This window comes from Pseudorca crassidens, chromosome 14 (genome assembly GCF_039906515.1).
Source record: "Pseudorca crassidens isolate mPseCra1 chromosome 14, mPseCra1.hap1, whole genome shotgun sequence".
Lineage (NCBI taxonomy): Eukaryota > Metazoa > Chordata > Mammalia > Artiodactyla > Delphinidae > Pseudorca > Pseudorca crassidens.
This window is the reverse complement of record NC_090309.1, coordinates 85,980,882-86,001,943: the sequence shown is the minus strand read 5'-3', so window position 1 is coordinate 86,001,943 and position 21,062 is coordinate 85,980,882. Positions and strand designations below refer to the sequence as shown.

General features: G+C 35.8%; 1 protein-coding gene across 14 annotated transcripts in view; it reads right to left on the bottom strand.

The window, feature by feature from the left end:
• KIDINS220 (kinase D interacting substrate 220) overlaps nucleotides 1-21,062 on the bottom strand; it is a 104,298-nt gene that overhangs the window by 21,380 nt on the left and 61,856 nt on the right. For 5 of the 14 annotated variants that reach the window (XM_067703755.1, XM_067703756.1, XM_067703745.1 and 2 more), the window contains exons 23-28: nucleotides 11,271-11,449; nucleotides 9,957-10,183; nucleotides 7,751-7,864; nucleotides 6,942-6,998; nucleotides 2,405-2,440; nucleotides 931-963 (exon numbers count right to left, since the gene is read on the bottom strand). In XM_067703755.1, the coding sequence (XP_067559856.1) occupies nucleotides 931-963; nucleotides 2,405-2,440; nucleotides 6,942-6,998; nucleotides 7,751-7,864; nucleotides 9,957-10,183; nucleotides 11,271-11,449 (646 nt within the window). The remainder of the gene's footprint in view (nucleotides 1-930; nucleotides 964-2,404; nucleotides 2,441-6,941; nucleotides 6,999-7,750; nucleotides 7,865-9,956; nucleotides 10,184-11,270; nucleotides 11,450-21,062) is intronic. The other 9 variants (XM_067703758.1, XM_067703759.1, XM_067703753.1 and 6 more) reach the window with 4 other exon arrangements.

Here is a 21,062-nt window from a genome sequence, read left to right as displayed (position 1 = left end):
TTTGTCCCTCATTGGGAATTATGTAGAAAATATATATTATCTCTGAATGGCTTTGAGAAGCTATAAGAAAAGACACAATGGATATCCCTGTAATTCCATCAAAGCTATAGTCTGACTATTCATTATTTGTGAGTTGGCTTTTCTCAAGAAAAGGGGTAAATTATCAATAAATTAAAATACATTACAATATGCTTCTTTGAATAAAAGAGAAATAGCGATTACTTGGCAGGTCTCCTCTAAAATAATCATATATAATAAAATTATTGTGAAGCCAAATGAATCTTAGTAGCCAAAAGAATGACCTTTAGATGGAACTCTCATAAAAAGAAGGAGAAGGAGTATAAAAGTGATAAGGAAAAACATATTCAATAACTCAATATGTAAATTCTTAATAGGAAACTAATTACATTACTTTGGCAATACAAAGAATGGTAATACTTTAAAGTTTATCATGCATTCTTACTTGAAATTTACTTGTTACAAGTCAAGAAAAGATCACTTCAGTATACATCACAATTTATTTAAAAATTTTTTTTCTGATACAGGAGATTGAATGCAGAAGATGTTAGTTTGTTTAAACTGTTAAATATAAACTTCAAAATACATACAAATCAGAATTCCTCCGGGTCAAAGTAAAGCTAACAACAAGACAGATTTAAATTACTTTGATATAACTATATGATTTTATATTATAAGTAGATTAAAGCTACACTCTGAAACATTATCATCTCTGGTAAATTTATTAAACAAGCTTAGAACTGATTAGCCAGAAATGAGAGCCATGCAAAGGCTGAAAGCAGCTATTAAGAGAAACCCAAGGCACCGAAATGAGCACAGATTTATAAACAGCCCAGCAAGAAGCTGCCAATGATTGCTTCTAATAGTCTAAAACAAGGAAGGTGAGTAAGATTTCACTGAAAGTTTCTGTACCTGTCTCTGTTTGTTAAACCCACAGTCACACGGCTTTAAGGAAGGAATAAAACAGAATGAAGGACACGAGCTTAAAGGAAAACATCAAATACACATATGTAATAAAAACAGGCAGCACTTTTGTCACTCCTCTTACTTTCCCATGACTTCGAACACACCACCTCTACAGCAACACAAAGCAAGGAACACTCGCATACACACACACACAGTAGTTTCATGTCATTAACATGTGCTTGGTAATTTTAAAATTGTACTCTCAAATTTTATATTCTTTCTCAAAAGAATAAATCATGGGCCATACATTCAACAAGAAAACCAGGTAAATAAAATTTGCTACAAAAAGTCAATATTCCTACTATGTACAAGTTTAAAATTAATTTTTAAATATTCTGATTAAAAACTGCCACTATTAATTGCAGGCCAATTTAATAACAGGGTTTAAATACTTGGAATTCACATGCTCACTTCATAAAATAAAATATTATCTAGCCACACTATAGTTAACATTCAGAGATACACTTTTCAAATTTGGGTTTTGTTTCACTGGGCATGTGGCACGTAATAGATCACTAAAATACCATTTGAAAAGAAAGGCCCTAAGAGCCTTTCAGCTCAAGAAATCATAAATATAACAGTGAAAAATATTTGCATACTGTGAGTAACGTAACTATTTTACTGATGTAGTTCTTTGAAACTCTAATTCAAAGCAGACACACTGCTATTAATTATTCTTCTGTACAAATTAGGTTGGTGGTAAACATTCTTAAAATAGTTAAAATAATCTAAAGATAACTGACAATATTGAGTCAAAGTTAATTTACAATGTTTTTCTTTTACTATGTCATTATCTGGAGTACCTTATGGAAACCTTGTTTTCTAGTTTACATATCAACGTTATTGTAAGTAGGTTTTTTAGGAAGTTACTATGTATATCTGTGGAGACTTGAACTACATGAGAAATTTGGGGTTGGCCAAAAAGTTCATAACATCTTATGGAAAAACCCGAACGAACATTTTGGCCAACCTAGTAATAATTAGGTCAAAGTTGACAGATGAGGTTTAACACCACATGTAAAGGGCAATCTTTAAAAAAACACAAGTTCAGGACACGATTTTGTTATTTTTTAACTTTTAACTGTACTCTAGGATTTCAATGATATCCTTACTGCAGTATCCTACTTCTTCGATAATATCTCAATCAATTTAGTTGCAGTTTATTGTTTAGGAAAAAAAGCTTTCTTGAGCTGAAGTCTGGCACAAAGACTCTGAAGCTGGAAGTGAATATAATTTTTCACTACATTACTAGAGAAAACATATGTTAAAACTTTTCCAAATTGAAACAGATCAATAAAAAAGTGCACTCCTAAAATGCTTTAGAAAGTGTGAGTGAAGCTCCAGAGAAAAGGTGCTGACCGCTGGCAAAGAGCACCCGCCCCAGGCCTGCATCTAAATGAACCTGGAACCCCTGCCTTACCCACGGCAGCTTTAGCTTTCTCATCCCAGTCTGCTCCTGCGCGATGAGAGACAGCTTGATTTGGACATGTATTTGGTTTAACAGGTTATGAGTTCTAAACCAGTGGTGGAAATAAAAATGATCTACAGTTGAGTCCCATCTTTTTTTCCCTTTTAACTTGGTCACTCCACCAATTGGATCCGGTTCAATGAAAACCAAGACCTTCATTTTTAAGACTTTTATTAATTCAGTAAATTTCATCAATCTCTAAAAGGAAAAGTAACAGCACACTGTAAGGCAGGACACTGTTATTAACACTGCCTCTGCAACTCTGAAGTTCTCCGCAATTAAACGTTGTGCTAATTATTTTCATGCCTTTTCAGTGAGGTAGCTGATCTAAATGAACCTATCTAAAGGTATCTAGTAACCCCTGCGGCAGAGGAGGTCGGGAAAGAATGACTTGGTAGCAACACTGATCGTTCCCGCTTGGCAGCCTCAAGCCCATCCGCTCCAAGAAGGCAGGATTTCCATCAGTTTTGTTCACTACCACATCCCACTGTAACAGTGAACCAGTGGATGATCAAACAGGCATCTGAAGGACTCAATGCTAAATAATTCAAGGAAGGATAAAAGGATAAAGAAATGCTCTATCACTCCTTCCTTCGAAAAAATGCTTTTCAAGGAAACACAGTTACCACCATGGGCAACATACCCTAAACAAAAACAGACTGAACACAACACTTGTAAGAAGAACTCTTTGAAAGACCACAACAAAATGCCACTGAGGAGACCTGGCTCGAGACAGGCCCTCCTTGGTGGGTCCTTCCCTTCATGGTCACAGAATGATCTGAACGCCACTACTTCCTTGTGGGACCTGGACTGAAAGAAGGTAAAGGCACCAAGCAAAATTCTCCTGGGAAGCTTTCAAAACTGTAAAATATTTGGAGCATTCAGATAAGCTGGAAATCCTTCTAAATTCTAGGAAAACAAACTGATTCTAGGAAATCAAACCACCTTTTAGGCCAGAGAAGCATCAACAGATAAAAGGCTGAGTTAATCTAAACTGACTGGAGTGTTCATACACTACTCCCACCACTGAGAAGAGGTTATTTAACACAAAACGGTTTTAGTTTCTGAGTCTTTTTAAAGCTCCATGGAATTTGGTCTTTGGGACAGTAGTAATAATAATGATTATTAAGTACTTAAAGTGTGCAAAGGCTGAGTAATCCCTAAAGCAGACCTGTGAGGTAGGTCTGCTTTTTCCAGATGAGGAAGTTGAGTATCAGAGAGGTTAAGTAATTTCTCCAAGGCAAAGAGCTAATCACCAGGGCCTGTTTAACTTGAATGACCAAGTACCTGACCAAGTCATGCTTAGTATTAACAGGAGCAAAGAGGGCAGCATGGTGGTGAGGAACGGTCCATGGAAACAGCCACACGGATTCCAGCTCTGCACCTGGCGCTCCCCTCCCGTGAGCCGCAGGGAAGTCTGCACCGTGGTACTGGACTAGACCATGGGTCCTAGCCTTCTCTGAGGATCCCCCAGAGGGAAGGCAAGTCCAAGGTGGGGGGCCAGAGTTCTTTTTTCACTGGTTTTGTAAACTAGAATTCTCATTAAGATTTCAGTTCTAAAAAAGGCTTTTCTGCTTTGAAAGTTTGAAAAACACTAGTCCTTTCTAGCTCTAATATCCTGGGGATCATATCCTGGGCCCAATGTTAATATATATTTTTTCAGTTTTACAAGATTTGGCATATATTTTCTCTATTATAAAATCACAGTGGAAACAAGCCAGCACAGAGGCTTGTATCTTATGTCTTTGCCTTAGTGGGACCCTCGGACATCTCTGTAATTTATCTGTTAAGTCCTTGGCTGGTCTTCACAAGTCACAATCATTACAACGTTCCTTAATGTGAGAAAACTCAACTATTTTCATAAGGCTCTGCTTTATGAAGGTTTATGAGAAATTCCTTGAGGTAAAAAAAGATGGGACCAACTATATTGAAAAGACCACAGAGAGCTGGTTAACTCTCTATGATCTGGTTTTCTGGTGTTTTTTTTGTTTTTTTTTTAACTCATTATTCTGTGTCCATAATGACAAGACAGTTTGTCCAAAAATGTTCGCATAGCTCCTGACTTATCTATAAGCAGCTTTTGTCATCAAGTGTTGCATACAGGAGACAGATGAATGAGCAGAGATGAACTCACCTGCAGTCTTCGTATCTCAGAAATCATATCGTTTTCTACTACAGTACTGGAAAACTACAGGAGCCATGAAGGGCTAAAAAATTTTTTGTATTATATTAACTACTTCTTCATTGGTTCAGCTATAAAAATCCCATACAATGTTCTCATGTATAGATACTTCTCCACATTTCCACCACTGTTTTTAACACAGCTTTGAACTAAGTGTCTACTTGAACTAGTCTACTTCTAAATAAATTTTACATGCTATTGTCACTGTTAATTTCTTAAAAACAAAGAAGGCTTGGGAAGCAACTATTATTCACTAAACAGATTACAAAACTACCTTTTAATATTAAAAGAACAGCAAATAGTATGGTTATTTTACTAAACAAAGGCACTAATATATTCAGAGCATTTTTACTCTTCGTTATTGCGCTTGCAAACACTTCTTAAGAACTGCATTATTTCCCCTTCCCCAAAAACTCATTTTAAAATTTGCCTAATGCTCCTTCACTGGTCCCTGAAATTACTGACACCTTTTACTCACAAGTGTTTCTCCTTAAGCATGGGAACAGCTACTACTTCAGCATGTCTCTGTCATTAAGACCATCAAATTCTTCACAGGATCCAACTTTCATCAAAAGTTTGCAGAGGAATTTTAGCTCAGAGAATTGCATTGCATGCATGAAACTATGTATTAAAGGCTCTCTGACTAAACTAAAAGTCATTCTTGCATATAGTGGCAATGATCCATGGATTAAATATTCCCCCAACACCCAAATAGAATTACTATGGTTTATTTGTGTCCATAATTCGTGGATAATTGAAGTCTCTCAAACACTTCAGCTAAAATGTTAATGACTTAAAAAGAATCATCAGCTCCTCAATGGAAACATCAAAATGGTTCTCTTCCTATCTCACTAATATTAATTCAAAGAAAATTAAAGTTAAAAAAAACTACTGCCTATTCAAATGCATGTTTTAAGTTAAAAATTATGCATAAATTCAGGATGCAATATTTCACCAAAGTAATTCTAACTGCTATGCTACATTTCTTTAGATTAAATTGATCATGTTTACATGGGCATAACATTCTGCAAATAAATCAACAGAACTTAAGATACAAACTGGGTTCTTAAATTCCACATTGATTGAATGAATGAAGATTTTATGGCTCATCACATTAAATGTATTTCTTATTAAGTACAAAGCCTTTAATAATAAATATACAAAGAGACTTCCTACAAAAGTTGGTTTTTTAGGGCTTCCCTGGTGGCGCAGTGGTTTAGAGTCCACCTGCCGATACAGGGGACGCGGGTTCGTGCCCCAGTCCAGGAAGATCCCACATGCCGCGGAGCGGCTGGGCCCGTGAGCCATGGCTGCTGAGGCTGCGCGTCCGGAGCCTGTGCTCCGCAACGGGAGAGGCCACAGCAGGGAGAGGCCCGCGTACCGCAAAAAAAAAAAAAAAAAAAAAGTTGGTTTTTTAGACACCCATTCTAAAGTGTTGGGGGAAAAAAGTTTTAAATAATTCCCTTTACTTGCTGTACTAGCTCTGTTTATCTGGAAATTTTATTTTAATACAGTTGACCCTTGAACAACACAGGTTTGAACTGTGCGCGTCCACTTATACGCAGAGTTTTTTCAATGGTAAATACAACAGTACTACACGGTTGCGTTGGTTGAATCCGGAGATGCAGAACCACAGATAAGGAGGAACTACTTCCGCAAGAGGGCTGACTGTAAGTTACAGTCTCTATTTTAGACTGCTAGGATTTTAGGCTGGTAGGAGGCTTGGTGCTCCTAACCCCTGCATTGTTTAAGGATCAACTGTATACAGATAAAGAAAAGTAGCGCTGTAGTAGTACTGAATTTACACTAAGCATGGGCACCTAGATTAAGCACGAGCCACTAAGGATCCATTCCTGGTCTATACCATCGAGCTCATAATGTCTTTTTGCAGTCTCAAGGTTGATTGGAGATATTTTCAAACCTATTCTACATGTATGGTACCAACTGCAGGCTTCAGAAAAACAGGCAAATGTGAAAATAAAGCCCAACATTAAGGAACTAATACCACCAAATGAATGCTCCTGATGGCTGCTGGAAAAACCCCTTCCTTATTGGACGACAAAAAAAAAAAACCCATCCCATGTCATTGAAAAAGGGGAAAAGCAGGAAGAAATGAAGGGTAAAGTTAAACATTAGCTTTTTCATTAATCCGTGAACTATAATTATTAGTATTCAGCTACTCTACACCAGCTGCCCATCACACTGCAGATGCACAGTTAGTGAACTGCTGTCATCATGATTAAGACAGTCGTTACTGCTGCAGAAGCGGGAGATGCTCGCGTCCACACCACAAGACTACTCCGTTACCCTCGAGGAGTCTGTGGGTGAAGAAAACCCCTCAGCAGCATCCTCCTTGATAACCTCCTAACAACACAAAACAAGAGTGTGGGTAAAAGGTGAAGGAGTGAGCCAAACAAGGATGATGAATGAACATGATGTTGAAATAATATATAACACTGAAACCTGGACCTGACTAGATTTTTTTCCTTCAATGATAATATTTTAAAATTTAAATAACAGTTTAAGTTCTATAGCTTTTGCCTCCTAATTTAAAAAATACATTAACAGGGAATTTCTTTTTTTTTTTCATTGTTAACACACGTTTATCATCAGGAACACCTAAAATTTTAGGCACAAATGTATTTTGTTTTGGATTAGAGTTAATAGTACATTTGAATACTTCCCTGATTCTATTTAATTTCTGCTATTCAATCAAAATGTTCTTTCAATACGTCCTCTAATTTTTATACCATAGGGCTAGCATATATATACATAGATAGACACAACTACCATATATGTATGTCCTTTAAAAAGAAATCAGAAATTAGCAGATGTAAAGGTTTAGTTTTAAAAGTTTGATAATAAACATTATTGGCCAGAAACTCTGGTTGTAAACAACTCATCATTTACCTCCTGATGCTGCAAGTCATTTTCCTTTCATTGATATTTACCAGAAATGAAAACAAAATACATTTTGTGTTAGTAACAGCTTATGTTTCTTAAAACTACTTATAAAATAACTTGCGCTTTTACTACAGAAAGGAAATAAGCAAACTTCTAATGCTGACTATGTTTCATATTAGAGTAATACTTTAGTTATGCTTTTTTATACTTACTAGGCCATTGCTCTGATCTCTGGGCAAATTCGTTTTTACGGATGGACGTGAGATGAGATGTTGGGAGCCGCCAGGGTAGTACCTTGGCGTGTAAAGGTAAGGGGCAAAGAATGGCTATGGAGAAAACACGTAACAAAACAATTACCGAAATCAAAGTGAAATGAGATGTAGCAAATGAAACTAACCAATAAAATACAACTCCAAGTTTTTAATGCAAGTGACAAAACAAAAGAAAAAATGCCTCACTCATATTCTCTAAGATATCAAACTTAAGACATATTATTTAAATTTTTATATTGTTGATTTAATAAAGCTTTTTAAAAAGCAACTAAAGTTTTGCACCTTACAACTTGACACCAGTTTCTCTTTACATTTAACATTTTTATGGGTTTACCATGTGTCAGGTTCTAAGTGATTTACAAATATTAACTCACACTCTCATAAAAAAAAAAAAAAAAGCAAAATAGAATCTCAATAGAATACTATTCTTTACCAAAAAAAGATTAGCCTTAAGTAAGACCAAAGAAAGTCTGAATTATATGAGAACCTCCTATACATGGACTCCAGGAATACTGTTACTCTAGGTTCCTAGAGTTTACTTTATATTCTATATCCTGGAGTTTACTCTGTCTCCTAAATAAGCAAGCATATTTTTTAAACGGGGAATTCATTGTTTAGAGGAGATCTATAAATACACCATTTATTTGTATCCAGCTTCATATAAACAGGAGCTATCAGATTATATGGGCTAAAAATAAAGATTAAAACATATTAACTTTCATTACACTGATGTAACATCTTCCCTTACTTTTTTCACTCCTGCCATTTTAAGAAAACTGTTCTGCTTTTAACTTTCAGACTAAAAACCTCAAATAACTAGAGCAAAAAATAACTAGATCTAAAAACAGGAGAAATTTTTAAATGTTTTAAAAATAATAAAACGATATTAAAGCATCACATCATTGTTATTCATGTGAAATTAGTGAACACAAGGTCTCCACCTAGATGGTATGGTAATTTAATATTAAAAAAAAATCTTGGTCTCAAAACTTCAACTGTCATCTAATTATCAATTGAACCATTTTACGAAAAATTATAGCAGATTTTAAGACTGGCAAATAAAAACCTGCATTTCACACTGCCTACCACTCAGATAAAGTTTACAAGGATGAAATACATTAGAAAATGCTATTGCTCCACCTTTTTCTCCTTATTTGAGTAAAAGAATGGAATAACATTCACAGGACCTCTATAAATGGTATACCTAATAACTTACGTGGCTGGCATTTCTCAAAAACTGGAAAATTTAAATTTTAGAATTCCTGCTTTGCCACATTTATTCAAATTTCTCTATCTTCCTAGCTTATAAGAAATTTATTTAGGCATGCACTTGGCTTCTATGAATACCAGCCCCTGTGTTTTCTCAAATTAGACTAAAGAGGGAGACAACAAAAATAAAGAAACTGCAAGGGATCTTAGAGTACAGTTCCAGAAAGTATAATACTAGAGCAGATGCTCCAGTTTCCTATAGGAAATATTAGTGTTTAAGACCATTAAAATGAGGATAGCTTGGACCTACTCAACTTGATAGGGTCTGAATACTGCTGATAATTAATTGTGCTCTCATCTTTTGAAGTAGAAAATGATCATATTTATACTATGCAAATGATTATACATGACTGAAGATAACTTGAAATAAAATTCTAGAAATTGGCTACAGTGCTATTATTTGGCAATAGCACCTGAGTCCTACCAGCAGTATTTCCATTATCTCACATTTAAAAGCTGTAACACATATTAAATATAGGTTTACTGAACTACTATAAAAATTATCATTGTTTTAAATTCCAATACAAATTATTATACAAGATAACAACAAATGGAATACTTGTTTATAAACAAATAGAAAAACAGATCCCTTTGAAGCACAGGATAGTCTCTGCTGACCCCATAGAGTTCACTTTCTTATTAAGATAATAAATAAAAGCAAAAAGCATCTCAAATATTCAGACTCAATTGAGATCTAGAACCATTAAAATTCAAAATTCTTCTGATTTTTAAAAAATCATACTGCATTCAAACTTAACACTTTTTGTCTTTAACCTAAAGTACAGTTTTAAAATAATAACAGACCCCATTAGCAGAAAATTTCTAATACTTCCCTGGAAGAAATTCTTAAAATTTAAGACTCCTAGCACTTGCTTACCCTGTTGTAGAATGGATGCTGGGGTCCCGTCATACCACTGTAATAGCTGCTATGAGGCTGTGGTGACACAACCCCTCCTCCAAACGGGGCAGTGAAGGAGGCGGAAGAAGAGCAGGCCGACGCAGGCTGACTGTAGCCCGACGGTGGTCTAGGGGGAGCTTCGTGGAGAGGTAGCGGGGGATACGCAAGTCCTCCGATATTAATCTGGTCTCTTGCAGCTCGAACATCTAAAAGATTAAACAACACCCCAGAAGGCAAAAGAAAATAGAACATTAGTATTTAATCCAATTACCATTTCCTCCTTTAGGTACCAGATAGAAACATGACTGTATCGCTCTTGCCAAGGATTTCAACGGGGTTACAGAAGTAGACAGGAAATTTTGAATACTCCATAGACATTTTAGCAAGAGAAACTCAACTACTTTGCATAAAAGCTTTTGTTCACCATTTGAAAAGTCACCAACATCTGGATTCTTCTCCTCAGTTACCAGAACTATAAACTTTTTTCTGACTTTTCAAGGTATTTGTGCTATTCTAACAGTTCTTGTGACTCATAAAGTTTCGTTAATTATTAATAATTCAAACTTGTGTAGTAAATATAACGTTAGCTAAGATTATGGGTTTGCAAACTATATGTCTCATCCACCTCTGAACAACAACAATAACCAATTCCATAGTCACAAAATACATCTCTGACAACAGCCTTATAACAGGTATCTAAAAAAGAATGTAGGAGTATAAGGCTCTCTCTCCATAATTCCTGGAAAATGCCAAGGTGAGTCAGGAGCACCTGCATCATACAGAAGATGGTATGTTTCAGCAAAGGTTCTGTGTGTGTCCATGTGCATACAGTGGTGCCTCAAGGACAACTTAAATTCTTCCAAAATCCTCATGTCACTGTCCTCAAGTTCTAGTCCACAGATTTAAGCTAAAATTTTAAAAGTGATATAGATTTTCTTACCCCTCTGGATAGAGATCCCTATTAAAGACAGAAGACGGGTGACAGAAGAATTACAATGGACTGACATCTTAAAGTGGTGATTATACCGTTAAGAGGAACCTGATTCCAAAGAAGATTCAGCTGTGTAGGCTGGGCAACATAAAAAGGTCAATTTAACAAACAGCATTTTCCTAGCATTCCCAAAAGATGTCAGACTGCCGATCCGCAGTTTCATTAATTCTCCTGTGTAGCGCTTGGTTCGATATTTCTTGGTGTTTCATGGAGCGCAGGAGAAACTTACACAGCTACGTCAGAAACAGGAAAAGCCTTCAGTGTTGCAGAGAGGAAAAAGTAAATTTATTACTAATACCCACCTGCAATGATTTCCCGTAGTTTGGGGTCTAGATTTACAGTGCATGGCAAAAAGGTTTTTACATCTCGAGCCACAAGAACTGGCGTCCTTGAAGACAAAAACACTTCAAAATTTCTTATATCTCCATCTATTTCCAGGAGTGGCTCAACATCTTTAGTTGTTGGAATATTCTTTGATATTCTTCAAGTAAGAAACAAACAAAAATGGTCATTAATGTCACTATTAGGCAAATTCTGCATGTAACTTAAAATTTGTTATTTATAAAAATAACACATTATACACCTTGCTCTCATAATTTTTTTAAAGGAAAGAAAAAGGAACAAAACAAGTGGTATAGTTACAAAATTACTAAGGTAACAAGTGTGAGGTCAGAATTACATTGCCCTAATGAAAGGCAGGATTTGGGCTAGGAAAACAGAGAAAGGAAAGTAACATATTCTAGGTATGTCACATGTTAATGATTACCTCTCAGTGAAGACTATAAATGAGTTACCATTTTACACATGTGAACAGTAGCCTCAGACAAATTAAACAGTCTGCCTAAGTCACACAACTAAGAGAATCTGACTGGCTCTAAAATCCATGCTTATTATAAAATACTAGGGTTCTTGCCTTTGCAAAGAAAAGAAGAAATAAAGAATAATTTCTAAATAAATTACATGAACTAGAAAAAAGCACAGATTTTTCCTTTTTTAAAAAAGGTTTTATTTTCTATTATAAAAGTAATCTGTGCTTACTATATAAGCATATATATAAGGCAAAGAAATACAGAAAGGGGAAAAAAACCACATCATTTTACCAACCAGACACGATAACTACCAATTACAGTGTCACTTAGTCTATTTTTCATTATGCATAACTTTTAACCTAGTTGAATTTATATATGTAAATACTTTTGTATCAGGCAGAGGTCTTAAATGTAAAAACAAGTGACATTCATTAAAAAGTACTTAGTAAACACTTCTATGTTGAACTATACGAAACTGCCATTTTTACAGGTCAAAACGGTCAAATATTGACAATTCCATAGGGTTCAACCTACTACATGCCAGGCCATGCGCCAATCTGAGGCAGTGAGTAAAAATACATCACAGAGGGATAAAGGAATAGAAAATATGAAGGAGCTTAAAAGACAAGGAAGTAGATGACAAATCTGGATATAACCCAAACGTCCACTAACAAGGAAAAGATAAATAACTTGTGGTATAGCCATATAATGGAATACTACTTAGCAATAAAAAGGGATGGACTTATTTATATATGCAACATGGATAAATCTCATAGTAAATTATGTTGAGTGAAAGAATATAGCAAATGAAAAATACATAGTTGTATTTTTTTTCATTTATATAAAACTAGAAAATGTAAACCAACCTATAGGGACAGAAAAAGGATAAAGGTTCCCTGTGAAGTCAGGGATGTGAGGAAGAGAAATGACAGGGAGAGACTTCAAGGGAACGGGAGGGGACTTTAGGAAGTGATATGTCTGCTCTCCTGACGGCAGCGACAATTTGGTGGGGATGCGTGTTGTGTGTCTATATATGTGTATACATATGTAAACTTCAGGAATTGTACAATTTAAATATGGCAGGTTATTGTATGTCAATTATATCTCATAAAGCTGTTTTAGAATCACTGTAAATCTGAAGATGTCTTCAAAACACTCAATTCCCAATTAGTCAAGAATATTAACTGTGAGATTATACTGAGTCTAGTTTCAGAGAAGCAGTAAGATTTTCATGTTCTTCAAAAAAGTGAAATGGAATCTTACTCTAATACTAGTTATAGTTACGTAATTTCTCTGGGACTAGCACTTTACTACTCAGGCCCACTACTTGGCTAGTAGCCATTTATTAAAAGCCATCTAAAAGAAAATCCAGAGAACAAAATTAGCAAACAAGAAAAGAATAGGGTGCTGCTTAGAAAATAAGGATAGCAATTTTGTCTTAATGAATTTCAGGAAGTCCCTTTTATGGACTCATGCACACGTGCACAAAACAAAAAGCCCTCTGAAATGGGGTTACTTCTTAATAAATTAAACTGGCTTTCAAACTGATTATTAAATATATTTAAAATGAAATGGAAAACTTGAAGAATGGTTTCACAGAATCATCTGCAGAAGTGGCCAAAATATTAGAGCTTCAACAGTTAAAAAGGTAGTTCATCTATTTCAGGAGTTTAACATAAAATACTAAGAAGAGAAGCTAGAAAGATTTAGATAAAAACACACAGCTGACAAGTCACATGAAACAAATTAACTGAATTTTAATGCCAGCTCTGCTTAAGCTTGAATGTGAACAGTGTTCTCAATACGATGAACAATACTGCTGTTCACAAGCCAACAGTCTGCTGCTGGTTTCCAGATTGAAGTCTCTATTCTAACCTTTTGAGCTCAATACATTAAACTCTTCTACTGAAAGAGATATTTATGTAAATGATAATCTTTTGGCAGTAGGCCACCAAAATCATATGTGCCTTTATTTTTCAGATATTTTTCCAAAGGTTAGTATTTAAAGAATTTAAGCAACTTCACTTTTCAATTAGGAGTGAATTTAAATTTCCAGTATTATGAATCATGTGAATTAAAGTTGCCAGCAGTTAAATGGCCCACAGAAGGCATTATAAAACCTCAGGCATCAGTGATCTCCCAGTAAGTTTAAATGCAATCTCCTTCTATGCTACCAATCTAGCAGTACTTGTTAATGCCAACATCAATGTAAGTTAAAAGCATTTTGATTATAAATGACAGTGGTTTAGAGAAAGTCCGTATTAATTCCTTGGCAGAAATTACATAAGCCATTCATATCACTTCCATTCAAAATAAGGTTTTAAATTACACAGAAAAAAATCCATTTTAAATCAAAATATAAATAGGTTCTAAGAGCATAATTTATGAAGAAGGCATATTTACCTTACTTTGTCTAAAAGGAGCTGCCTAATAATGTCATTATTTAATCGTAAGAGATTAAAAATTAAGATAAATTTTCTTTAAAAATTTTAAAAGGGAAAACTTTTAACTGCCTCAGAATTGAATTACTTTGAAACAATTTAACTTCCAGTAGACTCTCAAATACTTTCTATCAGTGAGTGTCCATTTGTTAGATACTCTCTATGCACAGAACACTTGGAGATTCTGGAAGATAGATGGAACACACAGAAAACAGCCACTCAGCATTGTAGCCAAACGGGTCAGAAACAAAAGATAAAATGAAATCCATTGTTAAGTCCATTACTATCTGCAGACAAAAACCCTAGACAACTTTGGAGCTAACCACACTCTCCCCTTCTGTCTTAACCAGGTTAATTCCTGCTCATCCTTTGTCTCTCAGCTCAGCTCCCCCTCTTCAGGGAAGTCTTCCGTGAAACCACATTGCACTCCTCTATTACAAACCCTCATAATAGCACATATGCTTTCTTACATACACATATCACAATTAGAATGTTATTCAGTAGTGGAATTATTTTATTAATGTCTATCTCCCCCCACTAGACGGTAAATTCCATTAAAGCTAAGAACAAGTTTGGTTTTGTTCACCACTGTATCTCCAGTGCTTAGCGCAGAATGCTGTCATATGACTTTTGCGTAATAAATATTTGTAGAGTGAACAAACTACACAAAACAGTATTGTTCCCAAAGAACTCTATTCTTTTAAAATAATTTTCACTTTAATTACCCTTTCTGATATTGAAAAAAAACCCTTGTGCTTGGGAAAGAGTACATTGATCCATTTCAGTTAATTTTTGTACATGGTGTGAAATAAGGGTCCAACTTCATTCTTTTGCATGTGGAAATCTAGTTGTTCCAGCACCATTTCTTGTAGAGACTATTCTTTCCCCCACTGAATGGACTTGGCACCCTTATTAAAGCTTAACTGGCCATAGATGTATGGGTTTATTTCCTGACTCTCAACTCTATTCCACCAGTTTATGTCTGTCCTTGTATCAGTGCCACAGTGTTTTGATTACTATAGCTTTGTAGTTTGTGGGTTTTTTTAACATCTTTATTGGAGTATAATTGCTTTACAATGGTGTGTTAGTTTCTGCTTTATAACAAAGTGAATCAACTGTACACATACATATATCCCCATATTTCCTCCCTCTTGCCTCTCCCTCCCACCCTCCCTATCCCACCCCTCTAGGTGGTCACAAAGCACCGAGCTGATCTCCCTGTGCTATGCAGCTGCTTCCCACTAGCTATCTATTTTACATTTGGTAGTGTATATAATTCCATGCCACTCTCTCACTTCGTCCCAGCTTACCCTTCCCCCCTCCCCGTGTCCTCAAGTCCATTCTCTACCTTTGCGCCTTTATTCCTGTCCTGCCCCTAGGTTCTTCAGAACCGTATTTTATTTATTTATTTATTTTTAGGTTCCACATATATGTGTTAGCATATGGTATTTGTTTCTCTCTTTCTGTAATAAGTTTTAAAATCGAGAAAGAGTTCTCCAACTTTATTCTTTTTCAAGATAGTTTTGGCTATTTGGGGTCTCTTGCAATTTCATATGAATTTGAGGATCAGGTTTCTGTTTCTGCAAAAAAGGCTACTGGAATTTAGAACGGGATTGCATTGAATCTGTAGATCACTTTGGGTAATACTGACAATATTCAGTCTTCCTATCCATGAAGATAGGATATCTTTCCATTTATTTAGAACTTCTTTAATTTACCAATGTTTTGTAGTTTTCAGTGTACAATTCTTTACCTCATTGGTTAAATTTATTCCTGGGTATTTTATTCTTTTAGGCACTATAGTAAATAGAAGTGCTTTCTTAATTTCCTTTCAGATTGTTCACTGGAGGTGTATAGAAACTCAACTGATTTTTGTGTTGATCTGTACCCTGAAACATTGAATTTATCAGCTCTAGTAGCTTTCTTGTGAAATTCTTTGGGATTTTCTACATACAGCATCATGTAATTTGTGATTAAAGATAGTTGCACTTCCTCATTTCCAAATGGATCCACTTATTTCTGTTTCTTGTCTAACTGTACTAGCTAGAACTTCCAGCATAATGTTGAAGAGCAGTGGTGAAAGCAGGTGACTTAGTCAACTCAGACTGCTATAACAGAATACCATAGACTGGTGGCTTAAACAACATTTATTTCTCACAGGTCTTAGAGTCTGAAAGTCTGTGATCAGGGTGCCAGCATGATCAGGTTCTGATGAGAACCCTCTCTGATTTGCAGTTAGCTCTCTGATTCTTTTTATAAGGACACCAATCCCATCATAAGGACTCAGCCCTCATGACCTCACCTAAACCTACTTACCTCCCAAAGGTTCCACCTCTGAGTACCATCACATTGGGGGGTAGGTTTTCAACATATGAATTTTGCAGGGGACACATTCAGCCCATAGCAGCAGGCATCCTTATCTTGTTCCTGTCTTTAGGGGGGAAGCCTGCAATCTTTCACCACTGAGAATGTTAGCAATGCGTTTTTCCATAAATGCCCTTTACCACGTTCAGTAAATTCCCTTCTACTCCTAGTTTTCTAACAGTTTTTTAATCACGAAAGGGTGTTGCATTTTGTCAGATGCCTTTTGTGTATCCACTGAGTAGTCTGAAATCCTTTTTATTTTTGTAAGGTGGGTGGTAACATCCATATTTTCTGATTTTAGTTAATTCTGTCTTTTATTTCTTCTGTCAATCTAGTGAAAGGTTTGTCAATTTTGTTCATCTTTGCAAAGAGCTTTGGTTTCGTCAATTCTCACTACTGTTATTTTATTCTCTATTTATTTCCACTCTAATTATTATTTCCTTCCTTTTGCTAGATTTGAAATTTGTAAAATTTGCTTCTCTTTTTCTAGTTTCTCAAGGTTAAAGTTAGGCTATTAATACAAGATTTTTCTCCTTTTTAAATGTAAGTATTTATAGTTATAAATTTTCCTGTGTGCTGCATCCCATAAGTTTTAATCACCCCTAAAAAGTACCTTGAAGGAATTCTCTGGTGGTCCAGTGGTTAAGACTCTGTGCTTTCACTGCTGACGGCATGGGTTCAATCACTGGTCAGGGGAACTAAGATCCGCATGGTGCAGCCAAAAAAAGAAAAAAGTACCTTGAAAATGATTCCATGAGTCACCTTTCATATTGTGTTGGAGAGAACGGTTAGCATAGGGGGTCAGAAAAATAGACACTTTCCTTGCTATAGCTAAAGTAACAGAATTACTTTATTGCTTCTGTTACTAAAGTAATTAAAAGCTAAAACTCTCCATATGCAGAAGGTTGTGCTGAGTGCAAAGCAACAGTCAATGGAGCAAAGAACCTGTTGCAGAGAAAACAAAGAGGCATCTCCACGTGGTGGTCAGAGCTGATTTTCAAGACAACAGTGCGCACAGTGTCAGGTTTGCTCACTCTTTAAAGTCACAAAAGTAATGCTGCATTTTATAGGCACCCTATTCAGTAAGCGCACTAGGAAACAGCAAACAAAGCACTTGCACATGTGGCACACTGGGTATGTAATCATGCCAACCTTCAGGCTTGCTCGTTTGTTTCTGATGTCTGATATTTGATATGTGTGACTTGTATGCTCAAGGGTGATCTAATTAGGGTTGGTAACTACTGCAAACCATAAAAATACTTGTCCAGGTTGCCACAGGGATCACTGGCAGAGCTAAACAATGTTACTCTTTTACTTACTAGAAGAGCTTACTCTACATTTTTAAAAAACTATTTCCCATTGAGGGTGTTCATTTCCAAGGAGATCTATTTGGCAAAAACATGAGGGCCCAAGATTACTTTTTTTACACTAATGAGGAAACATGTAGGCCTGTAATTTAATGGATAAAAGAGTGCTCAATATGCAAACTCAGTAGACTACCATTAGACACACAATTTGCATATCTGCAGCTGGGCTTCAGCTGAGCTTCACCTGGGTAGCACAAGGTGTAACTTTGGTGGTAGAAGTAATAGGAGGAAAATTTTATGACCACAAAAATCTCATTCTTGTTAAAAAAAAAAAAAAAAAAAGGGCGCTGAATCATTTTGACACAAAGGCATTTACACTCAAAGAGAAATGAGGTTGTTCAACTGCCTAGGAAACAAATGTAGTATAATCAAAGTCTGAGGGGGACAAAAATCCCCCTCTGAGGCTGTTATATAAACTTACTGCGTATTTACATGTTAGATGCTTCCCATTAAATTCAGTTTTAATAAAGGCAGTGATTTCTAGGAATACAATGCCTGCATGAAATGCAACTTGGCTGTATTCTGAAACAAAAAGCAGAGTGTTTACTGCAATGACTTTCCTTAGATCCAGCCTTGATGATCTCAGATTCCTTAAAATAAGGCTGTAATGTTTGACAATTAAAATTAAAAGCCTTGAGACTTTTTTAAGGCATAAAAATGTATTTAAAGGGTGGGTCACTTGTTAACGGTGTGTGATCTGGGACACGTCATTTAACTCTCTAGACTCCAGCTTCCTTATTTCAAAGGGGCTGAGGTAGATTTCTGAGGGCCTATCTGTGGCCCTCCAGATGCTTCCCAAGCCCCTGCCATGTGGGGAAATGCTCTTTCTCTCAAAGTGATGAAGGAAAGCTCTGGCCTACGCACAGATGTCCCTTCCATGTCCGAGCTCCCTTGATTCGCAGTGTAAACACGAGACACGTAAGCATAATTTTACTGGCTGCAAGACTGTACTTTTGGTAACTGCAGGGATGAGAAAGGATCAACAGGGAAGGTAAGACACGAAAGCCCAGAGAAGTAACGAAGAAAGTATCTGCTGAGGCTCAACCGTAATACTGGTAAGGCACTGCCTTCATTTATGTGTATTATGTAAAATGCTCTGTGTGAGGTAGCCCTTTCTTATATAAAATCTAATAGAAAAGATATTTAAATGTTGTAAAGAACTGAAAGGAAAAATTTTTTTAAAAACCAGTATTTGCTGAATACCTACTGCTTGCCATTCTTTGAGCCAGATGTTTTATCTAGTTTATCTAATTTCCCAACGCTCCATGAGGTGTTATTTCAGTTTTTAAAATGAGGAACCTGAGGCTCAGAGAGGTTAAGCAACTGGCCTGACATGGCCTGGCTGTAAGGGGCAGAGCTGGAGCCTGCGTCGGCCAGATTCACAACCCTGTACCCTGCTCCCTGCGCTGGTTCAAACCGAGTGCCACAGACATGGCTCACGATTCTTAAATTAATGATTTACCTGTTTTTAACTCCTTAAAATATAATAAAATAGAATGCTGTTACACATTAAATTTTAACACACTGAAGAAGACCAACATATAAGCCTGTGTTAGCAAGTTATCCTGGTTTTTTGTTTCAATTTTTTGCAGACTTGGAAATAAAGTTTCTCCTCCATCTTCATGTATATATTCAAATTCCTTCATTGTTTTAAAATCCAGACCAGCACTTTTCCGTTAACAAAATTACTCAAGCCAGTACACTACTCCACCCTACGTGCCTGAGCACAGAGTGCCAAAGCTAGTTAGAAAATCTCAGTAATAATTCGTGACGTGACCCAGGTGACAGGACCCAGTCAGAGAAGCAGCACCCAACACTTTGACTATTAAAAAAAAATGTGAGCAACTGTAAAATTATATTAGTGATTCACCTAAGAAACAAAATCCCCAATTAAACTTTCAAGTTTCTGAATCAGATTAATTGAAAATATCCCACCATTGCAAAGCAAGTTTAAAAGTTGGTTAACGTTTGCATCTACTCATGATTTAGAATTATCTTGATATTACATTACCAAAACTAAGTATAGAAACAAATAGATGCTTGATCCAACACAGGACTGCAACAATCATCCACCGTTTTAATTTTAATATTCTTCAGAACAGCTCATTTTCCTATCTGAATTTATCAGGAAATGTTATAATTTGAATCAATTAATTTATATTCATTCTGCTTTATTTATTGGGTTTATACATAAGATTGAATTTGCAACAAGGTTTCCACCAGGGGGGAAAAAGCCTGAAAAACCATGTACTATAGCATGATGCCTACCCCAGTAGTCCCATGCAGGTGATCAGATGATAGCAATTCAGATGACAAAACAGTAATTTCAAGCTAAGGTAACAGAGAAAACTTCAGTAAAGAGGTTGAGGCAAAACATTTCACAACAGACAATATGAAAATAGTTCTCTCTCATTAAAAAAGCAAAGCCCTAGTTTTATATCAAGAGTTTATATGATGATATGACATTTTAAAATATTCTGACAAAAGTAAATAAGATCCAATTTTCATAGCTGTTTGAGGAACACTAATAACATCGTGAGGTGCTAGCAAGCAATAAGAGATGTTCATGTTATTGCTGCCTTTAAGAAATCGTAAGAAGTGTTACGCTAATCATATACAGGGCACAAATGTTTTGCAGTAAAATTCTGAATAACAATCAGGGAGTGGAGGCTCTGAACTCAGAGTCTGCCTATAAATATGCCCAAGATTAAAGCAAAACTTTTATTATATGAGTTATCTTAAAGCTTTAACGTTTAATCAGCACGGAACCCAAGATCTACAATGTTTACGATTTAGTATTTTAATATATAAACATAAATTTGTAAGCAGATCAATTAAAAAAAACTCCTTGTTCTTCATATCCCTTTGCCCAATAGTAACTTTAAAAGAATTTTAGGAGAAAAAAGTACTACACTAAACTTAATAAAAACTATACCATACGATCAGATAACCATTCGTTTATGATCATGATTCTCAGTGCTTACAAAAGTCCTGTGAAGCCATTCTTTAAATAACAGGAGTGAAAGTTGAACCTTAGACAGTTTAAAATGTTCATTAAACTCAGTGTTTTTCTTGTTTTGCTGCCATGGAAAAGGGAAAGCAAAACGCATTCA